At 37.5% G+C, this 20,787-nt stretch overlaps 1 protein-coding gene and 1 pseudogene across 1 annotated transcript; one reads left to right on the forward strand and one right to left on the reverse strand.

Moving 5' to 3' along the window:
• Positions 1-329: 329 nt before the first annotated feature.
• Positions 330-1,790, reverse strand: LOC110745216 (acylphosphatase family). Its single transcript, XM_021945297.2, has 2 exons — positions 1,334-1,790; positions 330-772 (listed from the first exon to the last, which is right to left on the reverse strand). Exons 1-2 carry the CDS (start codon positions 1,697-1,699, stop codon positions 506-508), a joined length of 633 nt encoding a protein of 210 aa, XP_021800989.1. The 5' UTR covers positions 1,700-1,790; the 3' UTR covers positions 330-505.
• Positions 1,791-16,187: 14,397 nt separating this feature from the next.
• Positions 16,188-20,031, forward strand: LOC148293595 (uncharacterized; annotated as a pseudogene).
• Positions 20,032-20,787: the final 756 nt, after the last annotated feature.

The raw sequence follows: 20,787 nt of genomic DNA on the forward strand, positions 1-20,787 counted from the left end.
TATTTTCTAGGATCAGCCTACTCGACCTTAGAGAGAGATGTAGAACAAGAATGAAGACCAACTTTCTGCCAGTGTTAAAAGGGTGCAAAACAACCCAAAGAGGCATGAAAGTGGTGTAACTCATCATATACCTTTAGCAAGCAACTTTCTCTACTTTACCAAACAATTTTAAGCCTCAACTCTCAAGTGGCCATGATCTGTACTCTGTAAACCTTACATGAATGTCTAAATGGTTTAGCTTAAGAATGCAGTGATTGTCACCGCATCCATCGAGCTTCTTTTAAAGTTTCAAAGGCAAAATACTCATCAACTTAACAAATGCCAACACAAAACAGAAAGTAGAAACCCATGTATAATACGAAGTCATTGGGTGGTATATTATTTAAACAAGAACCACCTTGCACATGTGTCCTCTTATTCAGAACTTGGAACGACAATCTATAGTATAGAGTTGAATAAGACTATACATATTACATTCTAGCTAACACAGGAAATGGATAATGAATCAGACCGTTTGTTTGCGCTCAAATCCATCCCCAGGGTCCTCAGTGCTGGGAAAGACCTCGAACCCAGTGACCACAGCAGATGGAGGACCTCGTCGACACCTCTGCTCCATCTCTTGAACCGCATCAGGGTTCCCGGAAAGCAGAGTCTCCACAGACCCATCTCTTCTGTTCCGAACCCAACCTTTCAAGCCCAATTGGGTTGCGTTCTCAATTGTCCAGTTCCTGTAAAACACACCCTGCACCCTCCCCTTTACCACAAGCCTCACCTGAACACCCAAAACCCAAAACCAAAAATATTACATTGAGAAAAAGAAATTAACAGAGACCCATTACTTTTAAACTGATAAAAAAAAAATGCAAAAGATCAGAATTTAACATTGAGAACAATAAAACTAAGAGAGACCCATTGGTTTAAACTGAACAACAAATGCTAAAGATTAAAATTTTACATTGATATAGGAAAAAAAAAGCATGTACAGCAGCAAAAGATAATTACGGAGAGAGAAAGGGTCGTGGGTGTTTTCGAGGGGGTCGCGGGTAGGCAAGGGGTCGTCGCGGCCTGGTGGTGGTGGTCGACTCGTGAGAGAGAGAGAGAGAAGGAGGCGACAGCGTGCCTGGGTTTTCTTTAAAGTCAGGAAAAAAAAAGTTTCCGACCGATTCTTTATACACTTTATAAACGTAAATTAAGAGAGACCCATCACTGCAAACTGAACAAAAATGCTAAAGATCGAAATTTTTACATTGACAAGAATAAATTAAGAGAGACCCATTACTCTAAACTGATCATAAATTGCAAGAGGAGAGGTGGAGACTAGAAACGTACGCACCGTTTTGGAGGAGGCTGAGGAGGACTGGACGGAATCAGGGGCGGCCTGGGGAGTGGTCATCAGGGGCAGATAATGTCGAAGAAGAGGTGGACGAGGTCTGAGCAGAGGAGAAAAAGGAGGGCGAGGAAGAAGAAGAAGACGGCAAATCGAAAGAGGAGGATGAAGAAGATGATGGCGAAGATTATGGAGATGGGGGACGAGTCTAAGAGCAGAACTAGCAGCATTGCTTGCGGTGTCGTTTTGGGTCCATTTATATGGTGATGATGGTGGATGGGTATTGCTCCGAGATGTGAGGAATCTCGTTGCTGCGTTTGCTTTGTGTTGAGCTGATATCAGTGCCCTCACTGAGATTGAGGCTGATGCCATTCAATTCTCTTTTGACTTTTGATTTTGTTTTGTATTTATGCAGTGGGTTTCTTCAGGAGGTTTCTGAATAATTCCTAGCCGTCCTTTCTTCCTTCACCATACTTTCTACAATCGAGTGCTTGGTTTTTATTGCAGCAGATTTTATCTATGAGGCCCATATAGTTTAATCTTTTGAAGCTTTCAAGCCCAACAAGTTTTCCATTACTAGGCTTTCATTTTGACTTCCCAAAAGAGAGAGAATTGGCATTCTTTTGTTATAGTTGCTATGCTAAACAAACGAGAGAGAATTAACATTATGAACCTTATTAGACAACATGCAAAACATGTTAATGTGTTTGGAAACATTACTAACTAGTAAATGTAATGTTCTTTTTTTTCGAAAGATTTTGCATGTTAATTTTTTAGACAGTTTTAACATAGTATGCTAGACTGCCAATAATAACCAATGATCTAATATACAGAGCCGGCCCTTGGGGAGGGCAACTGTGGCCTGGGCCCGGGGCCCATAATTGAAAGGGGCACAAAAAAAAAATCAAGTTAAGCCATATATTATATACATATAGAACAAAACAAATAAAAAAACAAAAAGTCCTCAAGAAAAAAAATAAAAAATAACCAAGCGTGCATTTTTGTTTAATCCTCCCTTCCCAAAAGCGTGTGCTAACCCATAGATGCTAACAAATATATTGTTTTTTAATCCTATTCCAAAAAACAAAAACAAAACAAAGCCAGACCATACTAGGGTTTAGATTCTTGTTGTCTCAATTTTCTTATATATGTACCTATCATCCCTCACTCAGTCACACTGCAGCCTCTCTCCTCTCCATAGCCTCTCTCTTTCCCTATCCTTTCCTCTCCATGACAGAAGAAAAAGCCAACAGAGCTGTAAGTCCTTTCTCTTTGTCTATTTATTCTCTATGTTGCTGCTATTTTCCAAATAATCACTTTATATAGGCATTCTTGCATATTCAAGGTCGCCAATTGAGAACTTATTCATTGAGAATTGAGATGGGTTTCAGGTGCAGACCCAGATAAGCAACAAAGATTATTTTTCTTGGGTCTTAATCAATTTTGTGTGAGTTTTGTAATGGATTACCTCGTTTAAACATGAAAATTTATCTAAAGATTTACCAAATGAATTGTTCATATTCATTTGGAAGAATAAGCAGAAAATGAAAATGAATTGAAAGTTTATGATGCAAAAATGGCAGATTTACTTTTAGAATAGTTTCATGTGGGAGAAACTAACTGCAAATTCCCTATGAATGAACACGATGACATTTTTCCTCAAATTATTATCATCAAACAATAACAAATGGGAAGGCTCATGTTGCAAAACAATGAATGCTATAATTTTAATAAAATTAATTAGTTGATAAAAAATTTATAATTTTAATGTATACATTATTTAGGGCACACTTTAGATTTTTGCCCTGGGCCTCAGATTACCCAGGGCCGGCTCTGCTAATATAGATCGTAATCATACTATATCACACATTACAATAGACCCCAACTAAAAAAATATGAAAATTTGGTTCTCAAATATGCATCATAAAAGTAACGCCGCACATTAAAAGCAAAACCTAATCTTCTCTTCACCAAATCAAGTTCTTCACCCTCGTAACCTGTTTCTCTTTCTGTTATTTTGTTTCAATATTCTTCCCCAAATCAAATTCTTCATCTTGTTAGAGGTTTATATTTTTTATTTTGCAAATGGATCAGTAAGGGTCTGATTCCATATCCCAATATAGGGTTAATTACTCAAATGGTCCTCAAACTTGTACGCGATTTACATTTTGGGGCATGAATTAAATTTTTCGTTCAAATGGTCCATCAACTCTATATTAATTACTCAAATGGTCCCACCGTTACATTCTGTCAATATTTCCGTTAAATATGAGGGCAAATTGGTCATTATTTACCCTAAAATTTGGTTAAATCTAACAGAAAATTAGATGGTGGGACCATTTGAGTAATTAATATAGAGTTGATGGACCATTTGAACGAAAAATTTAATTCATGCCCCAAAATGTAAATCACGTACAAATTTGGGGACCATTTGAGTAATTTACCCCCCAATATATAGAGGAGTAGAAACATAAAAAGAAATGAGATTCTTTTTTTGTCGACAATAACAAATTCATTCCAATGGCACGAGGGCCATAAAATACAAAGAGACCAACCAGAAACAAAGCAAACAAAGTATGTCATCTAAACCTATAATACTTTGAGTAAGAGGATATCGGACTCATGTAGAGGCGGTGGAAGGTTGAGATTCTCTATAGTGCATGACAATTTGAAGTGAAAATGTTTATATATTCTATAGTGCTTTGTATTGATGATATCAATATCATCAATTCATTATCCACTTCCATTATTATTATTATTATTATTATTATTATTATTATTATTATGGAGTATAATTAAAATGAATTTTAACATTGAAAAGAGAAATACTATTACTAAATTTATGGCTTGTCGGTATCCACACTTGCATTACCAATAGTGAAAGAAAAGTTCAAACACACCTTGTTACTCAAATAAAATCACTAAGGCCAAACTTTAACAAGATTCAATCTAAATAAAATTTAAAAAGGAAAAAAGAAAAATTAAAGAAAATAAAAACCCACTATTAAAATAAAATTAATGTGAATTCATAAAGAATATTGTTGTTGTGAGGGATTGAGTGAATGTCGTGGTGTGTGAGGAAATGTAATTTTTCATACTCAAATTCAAGAATATTGTGTGGGATTGCGCAATTAAAAAAAATCTCACATAGAAAAACAATAATAACAAAATTCAAAAATAAAATTTTAAAAATTTAAAAATTTAAACAAAAGTTTCAAGTATAATAATAAATTCCAATACATGATATGAACTTTGAGTGATAATAATAAGAAGTGGTATGTAGATTAATTAATTAATTATTATTATTATTATTTTTTTTTTTATGGAAGGTTTGAAAGAATAATAAGCTAAAGCAAGGACAAAAGACAATATTGATGATGTGCATTCAATCTTTCTGACATTGGCTTCGGTATTTCCAGCATTGGCAAAAATCCTATGATTCAAATGAGTGATAATCCTATCACTTAACCGAATCGTAAGGAAATTGACACAAGGGTCCACATACATGCAACCAAACTCTATTACAAATATAGCAAACCACTTCTCCGCAATGGTATGGGCCATGAAGTCCCCATATTCCACTGTTGTAAGTGTAACAACAACCATGTATATTCCATTAAGTAGAGAGTTACAGAGAAGCTTAAGGGCAAAGTTAGGGGAATCCTTATTGGGTGAGAGATGGTAAAAATAGGAAAAACCAGTTATAGTTAGGGTGAAGTACAGTGCACACTCAAGTACAGGCACAAGAATCAATTGCAATGGTATTGGTTGTAAAGCCAGTGGATGTTGAATATTCATAGCCATTATGGAATATCGCTTCTGTGTCCGAGACTCGTTGGCTCGGTTCTGCATACCGAACTACCGTTGACTTTCTAATCAATGCGGTTTATTGCCAAGAAAAATGTGTCGGGAACCTTCGGTTTTTGAGGTAGAACCACACTTGCCTACTTGAATGTTAGAGTTTTTAAAAATTTGGTTTTCACCATGAGCATTATATCAAACTTGGGTTAAAATTTGTAATTTTAATACTTCAACCAAGAAACCTAGCCTTATTAGATTTTGTCTTTCACATCACATTTTCACAAGTGAACCTTTGGGTTTTGGGGAAAAATAACTAAGAAAAGAACTATTTGCCCCAAGGAGCATTCTACCTCCCTCGTCTATTTTGTGCAGCTCCACTGCTCAGCTCAATTATTGAATACCGCTTTCGTGTCTGAGACTCGTCGGCTCGGTTATGAATACCGAACCACCGTTGACTTTTCGGTCAATGTAGTTTGTCGCCAATAAAAATGTGTTGGGAACCTCCGTTTTTCCGTTTTTTTCGGTAGAACCACACATGCCTACTTGAATGTAAGAATTTTTGGAAATTTGGAGTTCACCGTGAACATTATATCAAACTTGGGTTAAAATTTGTAATTTTAATACTTCAACCTAGAAACCTAACCCTCTTAGGTTTTGGGGAAAAGAATGAATAAAAGAACTATCTGCTCCAAGGAGCATTTTACGTCCCTCATCTTTGTTCTGCGGCTTCACTGCTCACTGCTTTACTCCATTATTGAATACCGCTTTCGTGTCCGAGACTCGTTGGCTCGATTCTGAATACCGAATCGCCGTTGACTTTTTGGTCAATGCGGTTTATCGCCCGGAAAAATCGGTCGGGAACCTCCGATTTTCAATTTTTTTGATAGAACCACACAAGCCTACATGAATGTAAATTTTTTTTGAAATTTGGGTTTCACCGTGAACATTATATCAAACTTGGGTTAAAAATTGTAATTTTAATACTTCAACCTAGAAACCTAGCCCTCTTAGGTTTTGGCTTTTACACCAAATTTTCACAAGCGAATCTTTGAGTTTTGGGGGAAAAGAACTATCTGCTCCAAGGAGCATTCTATCTCCCTCGTCTATGTTCTGCGACGCCACTGCTTCACTGCTCCACTAGGTATTTTTCTTGTTCCTTTTCTTTTAATATGATTATGACAATGTTAAATGTCCTTTTCTTTTTCTTTTAGTAAAATCAATCTGACTAGATGATAAAGTTAAAGAAAATCGATCTGACTTTTTTACTTGAGAAAGTTAAAGAAGTTATTTAATAAATGTTATAGTATAGAAAGAAGGTTTTTAAAACAAAGTATATAATTAATATAAATAATACGTGTATATATATTACTGTATATCAGTTTTCAAATTCACAAATGCATACATATATGTGTGTATATATAATATCTTTATATGTTTTAGTTAGTTTGTTTGAATTAGTGAAATTAAACAGAAGCATAATACAAGCATAACAACAACAAAAAAAGTGGAAACTCATGCCTTCTGGATTCATAATGGTAGTAGATAATGTCAATCGCCCTTTTCACAATAGGGGTACTCCAAGCCAACCAAAATATGACAAAATATTTTCCACCGGTTGTTTTTAAGTGTAAATCGCCATAATGCACCAATGTGAAAAAGCAAAAAGAAAGGTAAAGGCCATTGGTAAAAGTGTAGCCTTCGATAAAGCAACTAACCATCACTCCTACAGTCATAGCAAGGACAACGGATAATATTGATGATGAGCATTCAATCTTTCTGACATTGGCTTCGGCATTGGAAAAAAATCCTATGATTCAAGTGAGTGATAATCCTATCACTTAACCAAATCATAAGGAAATTGACACAATGGTCCACATACATGCAACCAAACCCGATTACAAATATAGCAGACCACTTCTCCCCAATGGTATGGGCCACAAAGTCCCCATATCCCATGGTTGTAAGTGTAACACCGGCCATGTATATTCCATTATATGACTGTGGGAGTGATGGGTAGTTTCTTTATCGAATGCTACACTTTTACCGATGACCTTTACCTCTGCTTTTGCTCTTTTAAATTGGTGCATTATGGAGATTTACACTTCAAAACAACTTGTGGAAAATATTTTGTCATCTTTTGGTTGGCTTGGAGTACCCCTATTGTGAAGAGGGCGATTAACATTATCCACTGCAATTATGACTCCTATAGGCAAGGGTTTCTGCCTTTTTTGTTGTTGTTATGCTTCTGTTTAATTTCACTAATTTAAACTAACTAACTAAAACATATAAAGATATTATATATACACACATATATGCATGCATTTATGAATTTGAAAACTGATATACAGTAATATATATACACATATCATTTATATTAATTATACATTTTGTTTTAAAAACCTTCTTTCTGTACTATAACATTTATTAAAGAACTTCTTTAACTTTCTCAAGCAACCAAGTCAGATCGATTTTCTTTAACTTTATTATCTAGTCAGATTGATTTATTAAAAGAAAAATACCTAGTGGAGCAGTGGAGCCACATAACAGAGACGAGAGAAGTAGAATGCTCATTGGAGCAAATAGTTCTTTTCTTCGTTCTTTTCCCCAAAAACCCAAAGGTTCGCTTGTGAAAATCTGATGTGAAAGACAAAACCTAAGAGGGCTAGGTTTCTAGGTTGAAGTATTAAAATTATAAATTTTAACCCAAGTTTGATATAATATTCACGGTGAAACTCAAATTTTAAAAAATTCTAACATTCAAGTAGGCATGTGTGGTTCTACTGAAAAAACCGAAGGTTCCCGACACATTTTTCCGAGCAATAAATCGCAATGATCAGAAAGTCAACGGCGGTTCGGTATTCAGAACCAAGCCAACGAGTCTCGGACACAGAAGCGGTATTCAATAATGGAGCAGAGCAGTGAGCAATGAAGCCGCAGAATAGAGACAAGGGAGGTAGAATGCTCCTTGGAGCATATAGTTCTTTTCTTCATTATTTTCCCCCCAAAACCCAAAGATTTGTTTGTTAAAATATGGTGTGAAAGTCAAAACCTAAGGGGAGTAGGTTTCTAGGTTGAAGTATTAAAATTACAAATTTTAACCCTAGTTTGATATAATGTTCACGGTGAAACCCAAATTTTAAAAAATTATAACATTCAAGTAGGCATGTATGGTTCTACCGAAAAAACCGAAAACCGAAGGTCACACATTTTTTCGGGCGATAAACTGCATTGACTGAAAATTCAACGGCGATATCGGTATGCAGAACCGAGTCAACGAGTCTCGGACATGGAAGTAGTAGTCAATAATGTGTATGAATATTCAACATCAACTAGCCCTACAATCAATTCCATTTCAATTGATTCTTGTGCATGTACTTGAGCGTGCATTGTACTTCACCATAGCTATAACTGGATTTTCCCAAGTTTGATATAATGTTCACAGTGAAACCTCAATTTCAAAAAATTCTTTCATTCAAGTATGCCTGTGTGTTTTTACCGAAGAAACAAAATTCGGAGGTTCCCGTCCTATTTTTCAAGGCCATAAACCGCATTGACCGGAAAGTCAACAGTCATTCGGTATTCAGAATTGAACCAACGAGTCTCGGACACGGAAGCGGTATTCAATAATGGCTGGGAATATTCAACATCAACTAACCCTACAACCGATACCATTTCTATTGATTCTTGTGCCTATACTTGAGTGTGCACTGTACTTCACCATAGCTATAACTGGTTTTTCCTATTTTCACCATCTCTCTCACAATAAGGATTCTCCTAACTTTGTCCTTAAGCTTTTCTGTAACTCTCTACTTAATGGAATATACATGGCTGTTGTTACACTTACAACAGTGGGATATGGGGACTTCATGGCCCATACCATTGCGGAGAAGTGGTTTGCTATATTTGTAATTGAGTTTGGTTGCATGTATGTGGACCCTTGTATCAATTTCCTTATGATTCGGTTAAGTGATAGGATTATCACTCATTTGAATCATAGGATTTTTACCAATGCCGGAAATACCGAAGCCAATGTCAGAAAGATTGAATGCACATCATCAATATTGTCTTTTTGTCTTTGCTATGACTGTGGGAGTGATGGGTAGTTTCTTTATCGAACGCTACACTTTTACCGATGACCTTTACCTCTGCTTTTGCTCTTTTACATTGGTGCATTATGGAGATTTACACTTCAAAATAACTTGTGGAAAATATTTTGTCATCTTTTGGTTGGCTTGGAGTACCCCTATTGTGAAGAGGGCAATTGACATTATCCACTGCCACTATGACTCCTGAAGGTATGGGTTCTGCCTTTTTTGTTGTGAAGAGGGAAATTGACATTATCCACTGCCAGAAGCAGCAGGGGCACGAGAAGAGGAGGTGGCAGCTGCAGCAACACGGGCTCTTGTAGAACAAGCAGATGCATGAGGCAGCTTGAGAGATCAAGGTCCCTGAAGAGAAACTTTGTTGGTTTACTAATAATTAACTTCCAAAACTCTGTTGGTTTACTTATAATTGACTTCTGTCAAACATGCACAATTTTTGTGACATTTTTGAAGTATTTTGATGCATATACCTCGAACCCATCGTGGTTGCTTTTGTTGTTGTTGTTCGAAATCACTTTCGTTGAATGGAAAGGGAAATCACTTTCGTTGGAAGAAAGGGAAATGGCGGAATCATCATGTGTTCCATACCGATGATGACTTGCCAATTGATCCAATTCAGATTCTTATTAATGCTGTTAGATTATGGTTTATGGCCGAAACACAGGGAGCGAGCCTCCACAAACTAAAAGAAAAAAAAAAACCAAACACTAAAGAAACATAATTAGAAACACGACAGAGCGGTTAGCAAAGCAAAGTAAACTGGACCTCATCTTGACATCTTTTGCAGCTGCATCAGCTTTGTTTGCTTGGGGTTGTATCCATCTCCAAGAGCAAGAAAGAAACAATATACTTTTCTCTCTTATCACAGCTAGGATGGGATAAAGCTTCCAACTTCCTTACTGAATAATATTTCCTCTTATGGTTGCTTTGCTTTCGAGTCTTTGACGTATTTTGGGCAGGTGATGTTAAGCTCATAATTTCATACATATACATGCCCTATTTACTTACTTCTTTTGCTTAGTTTCCTAGATTTCTAAGTGATTTGCCTCCCTTTGTGTGTTTTGTAGGCCAATAGAGCAAGAGAGCATAATTCATGCAATTCAAGCATGTTAAGGCCTAATTTGGATGAAGGGAAGAAGAGCTTAATGACAAACTCATTTTGGCTACAGCCCCCTGCCAGTCCAGTTCCGTAGGTCACATTGCAAGCTTTGTTTCAGCAACCTACACAGCTCGGATGAGGCCGCATTCTTCATGAAAGTTGTTCCAATGGGTGTGTACTATACCATATCCAAAATTCAGCCCCATTGGATAAATATGGAGTCTGTTACCTAGCAAACACAGATCCATGCTCAGGATGGATTTTATCAGCGCGCAAAATGAGTTAGCAATTTGTTTTGGCCTTAACTTCTTCCTCCGACCTTGGATTGGCCCCAATAACATATGGCTGGAAAGAAGACATTCTGAAATTCAATTTCGAGTGCTTAAAGTCCTAATTTGATTAAGAGAAGCCCAAGTTGTAAGCCCTTGAAGTTGCTGGTCATGCTGACCTCAGCATGTGATGGTTGGATGCTTGGTCATGGTGAGCTAGGTATGAGCTATCATTTCTGGTTGGAAGCTTGGTCATGGTGACATGAAGATGAGCTAGGGCTGCTGGTGGGATCTATTGGTGAAGTGCATCAACCAATTCAAGATTTTCTAATACAAGTGCATCACCCAATTTAGATTTTCTAATACAAGTGCATCAACCATTTCAGATTTTATAAAACAAGTGTTGTATGCATTAGCCATATTGAATTCAGATTTTCACTTCCCCTAGGCCTATAAATAGGGAAGTTCTCTAAGCTTGTAAACACACCCCAAGGGGGGGAGCTCTCAAACACTTCTCTAGAGCTCCCTTCCCTTCTCTCCCTCAAATTCTCTTAGTTTTGCTTCCTAGCTCTCAATTCTAGCTTTCTTTAATGTTTTCTTAGTTGTAATTTATTTTTCTTGTAATGTACATTCTTTCTTAAGTATTCAAGTTTAATTAGTTTCCAAGTTTCAATTATGGTTTTTGTTCTTATTCATTATGCTTATAAGTTAATATGCTAGTTTGAATGATTGATCACCATTTAGGCTTGCATGTTAGCTATCTTGGTTTGAATTAAGAGTATACACCATGCTTTAATTCGAATTGAACTATGAATAGGAAGAGTATGTATGGACATTCGACAACAGGGATTAGATACATGCTTGGTTGTTTAAATTGTTCTTCTATGCTTAATGGGTTCCTAATGCTTAATTTTAGGTTAGACAACAAATGATCAAATTAGGGAATTAGGAACACAAGGTTATGACCACACACCATGGCTTAATCATACTTTAGCTAGAATCAATCCATTAATCTAAATTGAACTTGGGAACTTATTTGCTTGAGTTACTTATTTCTTTCTTCCTTGTTTTATGTTCTTTGTTTTTGTTTCTATTTTGTGTAGGGAAACTAAATTGGATCATTCAATCACCAATCCTCGTGGGATCGACCTCGCACTTACATACGCTATACTACCGAACGGCTCGTGCACTTGCGAGTATCACAAGTTGAGGATGCAGCTGAATCCATTTTGGTGCAGTTGTATCTACACAACAGGTGACACGTGGAGTTGAGTTGGAGTGAGGTCTAAAGTGCTATGTGGTGGTGTTGGGGGACGAGACTTTGACACGTCGACATGCATTCAAATCCCTCCTAATCAGGAATGTTATTAAAATCATGGCATTTGAAAGTTGACTAAGCAAAACTCTCTCTTTCTCTCTTTCTTTCTCTCTCTCTCTCTCTCTCTCTCTCTCTCTCTCTCTCTCTCTCTCTCTCACTCCTCTTCATTGTTCCTCTTACTTACCAAGAAAAAGATGCACATTGCTATATTTGTAATTGAGTTTGGTTGCATGTATGTGGGCCCTTGTATCAATTTCCTTATGATTCGGTTAAGTGATAGGATTATCACTCATTTGAATCATAGGATTTTTGCCAATGCCGGAAATACCGAAGCCAATGTCAGAAAGATTGAATGCACATCATCAATATTGTCTTTTTGTCTTTGCTATGACTGTGGGAGTGATGGGTAGTTTCTTTATCGAACGCTACACTTTTACCGATGACCTTTACCTCTGCTTTTGCTCTTTTAAATTGGTGCATTATGGAGATTTACACTTCAAAACAACTTGTGGAAAATATTTTGTCATCTTTTGGTTGGCTTGGAGTACCCCTATTGTAAAGAGGGTGATTAACATTATCCACTGACATTATGACTCCTATAGGCAAGGGTTTCCGCCTTTTTTGTTGTTGTTATGCTTCTGTTTAATTTCACTAATTTAAACTAACTAACTAAAACATATAAAGATATTATATATACACACATATATGTATGCATTTATGAATTTGAAAACTGATATACAGTAATATATATACACATATCATTTATATTAATTATACATTTTGTTTTAAAAACCTTCTTTCTGTACTATAACATTTATTAAAGAACTTCTTTAACTTTCTCAAGCAACCAAGTCAGATCGATTTTCTTTAACTTTATTATCTAGTCAGATTGATTTATTAAAAGAAAAATACCTAGTGGAGCAGTGGAGCCACATAACAGAGACGAGAGAAGTAGAATGCTCATTGGAGCAAATAGTTCTTTTCTTCGTTCTTTTCCCCAAAAACCCAAAGGTTCGCTTGTGAAAATCTGATGTGAAAGACAAAACCTAAGAGGGCTAGGTTTCTAGATTGAAGTATTAAAATTATAAATTTTAACCCAAGTTTGATATAATATTCACGGTGAAACTCAAATTTTAAAAAATTCTAACATTCAAGTAGGCATGTGTGGTTCTACTGAAAAAACCGAAGGTTCCCGACACATTTTTCCGAGCAATAAATCGCAATGATCGGAAAGTCAACAGCGGTTCAGTATTCAGAACCAAGCCAACGAGTCTCGGACACAGAAGCGGTATTCAATAATAGAGCAGCACAGTGAGCAATGAAGCCGCAGAATAGAGACAAGGGAGGTAGAATGCTCCTTGGAGCATATAGTTCTTTTCTTCATTATTTTCCCCCCAAAACCCAAAGATTTATTTGTTAAAATTTGGTGTGAAAGTCAAAACCTAAGGGGAGTAGGTTTCTAAGTTGAAGTATTAAAATTACAAATTTTAACCCTAGTTTGATATAATGTTCACGGTGAAACCCAAATTTTAAAAAATTATAACATTCAAGTATGCATGTATGGTTCTACCGAAAAACCGAAAACCGAAGGTCACACATTTTTTCGGGCGATAAACCGTATTGACTGAAAATTCAACGACGATTTCGGTATGCAGAACCGAGTCAACGAGTCTCGGACATGGAAGTGGTAGTCAATAATGTGTATGAATATTCAACATCAACTAGCCCTACAACCAATTCCATTTCGATTGATTCTTGTGCATGTACTTGAGCGTGCATTGTACTTCACCATAGCTATAACTGGATTTTCCCAAGTTTGATATAATGTTCACAGTGAAACCTCAATTTCAAAAAATTCTTTCATTCAAGTAGGCCTGTGTGTTTTTACCGACGAAACCGAAAATCGGAGGTTCCCGTCCTATTTTTCAGGGCCATAAACCGCATTGACCGGAAAGTCAACAGTCATTCGGTATTCAGAATTGAACCAACGAGTCTCGGACACGGAAGCGGTATTCAATAATGGCTGGGAATATTCAACATCAACTAACCCTACAACCGATACCATTTCTATTGATTCTTGTGCCTATACTTGAGTGTGCACTGTACTTCACCATAGCTATAACTGATTTTTCCTATTTTCACCATCTCTCTCACAATAAGGATTCTCCTAACTTTGTCCTTAAGCTTTTCTGTAACTCTCTACTTAATCGAATATACATGGCTGTTGTTGCACTTACAACAGTGGGATATGGGGACTTCATGGCCCATACCATTGCGGAGAAGTGGTTTGCTATATTTGTAATTGAGTTTGGTTGCATGTATGTGGACCCTTGTATCAATTTCCTTATGATTCGGTTAAGTGATAGGATTATCACTCATTTGAATCATAGGATTTTTACCAATGCCGGAAATACCGAAGCCAATGTCAGAAAGATTGAATGCACATCATCAATATTGTCTTTTTGTCTTTGGTATGACTGTGGGAGTGATGGGTAGTTTCTTTATCGAATGCTACACTATTACCGATGACCTTTACCTCTGCTTTTGCTCTTTTACATTGGTGCATTATGGAGATTTACACTTCAAAACAACTTGTGGAAAATATTTTGTCATCTTTTGGTTGGCTTGGAGTACCCCTATTGTGAAGAGGGCAATTGACATTATCCACTTCCACTATGACTCCTGAAGGTATGGGTTCCGCCTTTTTTGTTGTGAAGAGGGCAATTGACATTATCAACTGCCAGAAGCAGCAGGGGCACGAGAAGAGGAGGTGGCAGCTGCAGCAACACAGGCTCTTGTAGAACAAGTAGGTGCATGAGGCAGCTTGAGAGATCAAGGTCCCTGAAGAGAAACTTTGTTGGTTTACTAATAATTAACTTCCAAAACTCTGTTGGTTTACTTATAATTGACTTCTGTCAAACAGGCACAATTTTTGTGACATTTTTGAAGTATTTTGATGCATATACCTTGAACCCATCGTGGTTGCTTTTGTTGTTGTTGTTCGAAATCACTTTCGTTGAATGGAAAGGGAAATCACTTTCGTTGGAAGAAAGGGAAATGGCGGAATCATCATGTGTTCCATACCGATGATGACTTGCCAATTGATCCAATTCAGATTCTTATTAATGCTGTTAGATTATGGTTTATGGCCGAAACACAGGGAGCGAGCCTCCACAAACTAAAAGGAAAAAAAAAACCAAACACTAAAGAAACATAATTAGAAACACGACAGAGCGATTAGCAAAGCAAAGTAAACTGGACCTTATCTTGACATCTTTTGCAGCTGCATTAGCTTTGTTTGCTTGGGTTTGTATCCATCTCCAAGAGCAAGAAAGAAACAATATACTTTTCTCTCTTATCACAGCTAGGATGGGATAAAGCTTCCAACTTCCTTCCTGAATAATATTTCCTCTTATGGTTGCTTTGCTTTCGAGTCTTTGACGTATTTTGGGCAGGTGACACGTGGAGTTGAGTTGGAGTGAGGTCTAAAGTGCTACGTGGTGGTGTTGGGGGACGAGACTTTGACACGTCGACATGCATTCAAATCCCTCCTAATCAGGAATGTTATTAAAATCATGGCATTTGAAAGTTGACTAAGCAAAACTCTCTCTTTCTCTCTTTCTCTCTCTCTCTCTCTCTCTCTCTCACTCCTCTTCATTGTTCCTCTTACTTACCAAGAAAAAGATGCACATTGGCTTCAGATGACATTGTCTTGCTACCTTAAAATGACTCTCTTTCACCTAACTTCCCACTCTCTTTTACTCACACCCACAAAATATATATCGTCACTCCTCTCCAACCTTAGCCCATCTCCTCCACCTTCTTCTCTTTCTGATCAAAACCCACCAAGCCAAAAACATAAAAATCTCCACCAAAAAAGAAAAAATGGATGGCAACCTTATCTTTCTTTACATTTTCACTTTGATCATCTTCTTCCTCCACTCAGCCACAGTTTCTGCTTAGTCTCCAGCAGCAGCTCTAGCACCATCAGGAACCAATGTGACTGTTATTCTTGAGAAGGCTGGCCAAAAAGCACCAAGTAGAAAGTGGATTGAAAGTGACACAAAAGGACTCTCAGCCTCTGATAGTGTAATATAAAGGCAACATAGACCTTTATACATCTCTTTAAGGCAAGCTAAAATAAAACACAAAGGCAAAGAATCCTAAAAAGCTTTATAATAAAACCAAGTTTGACCACCATCAGAAAAAATTCTTGACATTCAAGAAACCAAGCTCCCCTTGTAATTCTGTTTTGAGTTTGATTTGTAAGATGGAGAGCTCAACATCGAAGGTACAAGTCATCATAAAGCATATGCTGCTTAAAGCTCGGATTCCTATAGCTTTGTCTGTGGCTGGTTTCATCTGCGCAAGGATTATGGCTAAACGAAGTTTTAATCCTAAAGAGTCTTTATTAGAAGCTGATGATGATGAGGTGAGCTGCCCCCGAGACCAATATTTCTCCAAGGCTTAGAGATAGGGATAGCTTTCATAGTTTCAATTCTACATGTGTGCTTTCCATGGAAGATCATGAACCAATTATAATGGATGCCAATGTAATGAATTTAGCAGAAAGTTTGGAGATTCGATATAAGAAACCCGAATTGGAGGAAGAGATTTCGCATCTAGAAATTCGACTTGATGATCTTCAAAATAAAGAATCGGAGTTGGAGATGCAATCCATCCGCTACTGTGACTTGAAAGAGAAAGAATATGTTGTTGTGGAGCTGAGGAATATGATGTTATTGGAAATAGGTCATGTTGAGTTCTTGAACAGAGAAATTTCATCCATAGAGGCTGAGAGCCAAATGCTTGAGAAGTTGGCAGTAGAATATTTGAGAGTTTTGGAGCAACTTGAGTACTGGAAATCAGAAAATGGATTTCTTCAATGAAAGGTAAAAAGGCTTTTGAGGAAAGGAAGAAGACAATCTCAAATAATAAGAGATTTGAAGCTTGAAGCTAGGGAAGCAGAAGTTTTGAGAATATATGATGCACTAGAAACAAGGACAAAGGTTATCAAGAAACTGGAAGATGAAATTAGGAAGCTGATAGTGGTTTTGGACGAAGTGCATGATGAGAAAAATGCGGTCTTGGAAAAGCTTGAATTGGCAGAAAAATCAGCTTCCTCAATATCCAAGGTGACACCACTCTTCTTTAAAGCATTAGAGATCACATAAACTAATGTACGTATTCATTCATATGTTCATATGATCAACAAACATGCACTAAAAGGGTAAGAAATTTAGAAGATATAGAAAGGAAAATTTGATCTATTGTTTTACCTTCCATGTATTGACAGTCTAACCACTTTGAGGTATCACATATTGCAAATTGGAGGGGAATGGATCAACTTTGAGGTCCTTGAAAAGGAAATAGAGCAACTGCAGAAGGATGATGCAACTGAACTGAAGGAACTGATTTACTTGTGATGGAGCAACACGTGCTTAAGGCACGAGTTGATGAGGAATCAAACACAGGAAGAACAACAGGAATCAAGAGAAGAAGAATAATTTGGCAACATATTTTAAAGGAAGCGGAGAAAGTTGAGATTATGGGTTAGAGCATGAATTAGCTAACATGGTTTTGGAGCATAATGAGCCTTGCTATGGAATTGTGAGCAGTGATCAGGCTTGTTCCAAAAGGAGAAAGCTAATTCAAAGGCTTAAAAGATGGGTGGAAGGCAGTGACAGAGGAAGAGGAAGAGGAAGAAGATTGGCTGAGAAAGAAAGGCATGAAGAAGTCAAGTGTTTTGGAAGGCATTTTGTTTCAGATGATGGAGAGGCACATCACATTGCTATAAGACAAGGCATGCACAAAGCATTGATGAAGTGCTATCCTCTCTCTTTTTCTCTTACAAAAACTAAACCAACTAAAGCATTAATTCTTCACGGTCAGTCTTAAGTGTTATTAACCATTATTGCACCAAGGAACTCTTCATTCTTCCTTATCACCAACACAATCCAACTTTGCTCCACATGCCTCCCTTCCCAGAACCCATTACAACTAATATATATATATATATATCTCCTTGTCTTTTGGGGTTCATTGAGACTAAAGCAAATTTATTTGGATTCACAGGCAAGAGACTCTCCAAGAGGAACTCAAATGTCTTACCATGTCAATGCTCATTCCCCTCCTCAGATGATGCTGCAAAACCAACCAACCAATCATTGCACTATGAGGGAAGGAAGGCTTGTTGTAAAATTGGCTCACATTTAGTATGCAAGTGAAGGAAGAGGCGACCGGTCGTTGGGTATTTGCGACCGGTCGTTTTGAAGCAGATTCGAAGTCTGGAAATATTGCAGCTAGCGACCGGTCGCTGGGATCGTGCGACCTGTCGCCAGGCGTGCTGTGCTGTTTTTTCCGGGCTGTTTCAAGGTGCTTTCACATGTGTCGTTTTCCTACCTATTTCCTCGAGTCTCCAAAGTGTTTTATGAGTTCTAGAAAGTTTGGCAACGTGCCTTAGAATCTGGAACACCATTTAAATGTTGTTTGTTATCTTGTGTCAAAGGGTTTTCTAGGTGGGAGACAAGGGGACAAAGGGTGCATGCTTTATGGCTTGTTTTCTGGTTTGCCTAACCTTGTGTTTAGTTTGGGAGCTGAAAGCAAGAACGTGAAGGAGTAATTGCAGCCCTCAACTAAGTCCAAAGGTCTGCCTACAAAAGAAAATAAGATGCAAGACAACAAAGTGTGTGGTTAATCTCAAAGTTGTCAAGTAGCTGGGAGCTATTGTGTTCAAAGGGAGGTTATCTCACCAAGGGAGGAAGAGAGAGAAGGCAATCAGTTCAAGAGAGAGCTGAGTTGAGTCTTGAGTAGTCTAGACACCAAATAAGGGAAACACCAAGTGTGAGAGAGTGTTCACAAGTGTATCAAAGTGTTGAGCAAGGGGTGAGAGAGAAAAGAGAGCTTGGGAGAGAATAGAGTTCTAAGGGGGTTTCTTTGTAAACCAAAGTTGTAACTTATTCTTTCATTAGTGAATTTCTCAAGAGGATGTAGGCAATTGCTGAACCTCTAAAATACTTGTGTCACTTTGTGCTTGGTTGGTTTCTCAAGTGTGTGTGTGTGTGATTCATCCATCCTTGTGTGTGTCACAAAGTCCATCAACAGCAAGATCATTAGGGGAGTGAGTGAAAGTGTTTGTCCATTTTCACAACAAGGCTATGATTGGTTCTCTCTTAACCTCAGTTTTTTCCTACTTTTCACTCCTTTTTTTTCATAAATCAAAACTTGGAATTTTTTTTTTCATTATTACATAGAAAATAGTTCTTCTCAGTAAAATGCACACAAAAGAGATATGTTTTTCAGTTAGATCGCTGACATTCTTAGTAAACCGTCTTGCCAATGATGATTTACCAGTTAACTGTTGACAGTGATGAAGCTGATTTGATAAAGCTTTGTGAAATTGCGTTCTGCATGTTGAGAGTGATTGATAAAATGGTACTTAATGCTACTTCATTAATTATATAACTTGAGTGAGGAAAAGAAAAGGAGATTTAGTTTTCTTAATCCCGTCTTCCGCTTCTAATGATCAGCCCATACGACAACCCTTCTTCGACTGTGAGGTAACGTTATTTTGCATCATGTGCATCGTGGTTCCCTATTTCATTCTAGCCCCATTGATCCTTACATTGTTCTTAACGCTTCCAAGAGGGAATGCCCTTGAGTTCCTAGTCCACTCAGCGGCCCTGCAATACCCACACAACAATACCCCCTCCGAGTTTACCGTCATTTGGAACCTAACGCTCCTAGCCATGAACCCCAACAAGAAGTGGGACATCTACTGTGACAGCCTCCAGGCCTCACTCTTCTCCCAACATATTACAGATCAAGATCAAAAGTACCAATTCGTGCTACTCGCAGCAACGTCGTTGCGTCTCTTGCTTTTAACCACCGCCAACCAAACACTTGTTAGTTTCAAACTCTCCACGCTCGATGCTTACGTGGCTGATGACGTGGCCAACAAAATCTCGGATGGTAACACCACATATCTGTTTGGGCTCGGGATTTCGGTTCGATACAGGTATAAGCTTCCGTCGAAAGACGTGAAAATTCCGGAACCCGATGTCCAGAGCTACTACTGCAACGTTCCGAGTCCAAGTTGGAGCATTCTCGGATAATAATAATAATAATAATAATAATAATAATAATAATAATAACAATACGACTTTGACGGCCAATGAATCAACCCCGTGCGAGGAGATTCAGTATCTTTCTTTGGAATAAATTATTTTTGGATCATATCATTCCCAAAAATAAGTTAAGGATTTGGGGTAATTTTCTATCCATCTGTACTGTATGAATCATCAGTTGATGCTCCTCTGTGGAAACTGGTCCAAAGTTAATACCTCATCATGCATCATGCATGCACAAACCTCAAGTTATTGAATCAAGTCTGAGTTTTAGACCTCTGATGAGTTCATCTTGTCTCTATCGATTCTCTTCTCTAATCTTGCATAAAATCCGACATGTTTAACCTATTAAACAGTTGCATGATCTCTATATATATTAGAAGAATAACTGCAAATTTTAATGCTTGTTTGTTGGAATTGATATGTAATAGTAAAATATAGCGATTTTAATTCATCTTTGCTTATATGGGTTGTTTGCATATTGAAGTTTTGCTCGCAAAGTGTGCTAATTAAATGGACGTTTGTAAGTTGGAAGCTGCGACCGTCCATCACAGAGAATGAAATCATAAGATGCAACAGGAGAAGTGGAGACTGATATCAATGGTTTCTTCAGGAGGTTCCTTCCTTCCTTCGCCTTACTTTCTAGAATCAAGTGCTTGGTTTCTATTGCAGCAGATTTTATCTATCAGGACCATATAGTTTAATCTTTTGAAGCTTTAAACCCAACAAGTTTTCCCATAGCAG

Source organism: Prunus avium, chromosome 6 (genome assembly GCF_965620075.1).
Source record: "Prunus avium chromosome 6, drPruAviu1.hap1.1, whole genome shotgun sequence".
NCBI lineage: Eukaryota > Viridiplantae > Streptophyta > Magnoliopsida > Rosales > Rosaceae > Prunus > Prunus avium.

Bases quoted from the DNA above. Each gene is read 5' to 3' on its own strand.
- LOC110745216 (XM_021945297.2), bottom strand. From the start codon at position 1,699: ATGGCATCAGCCTCAATCTCAGTGAGGGCACTGATATCAGCTCAACAC. The intron at 773-1,333 runs GTGCGTACGTTT...TTGGGTGTTCAG, and splicing joins CCTCAGCCTCCTCCAAAACG to GTGAGGCTTGTGGTAAAGGG.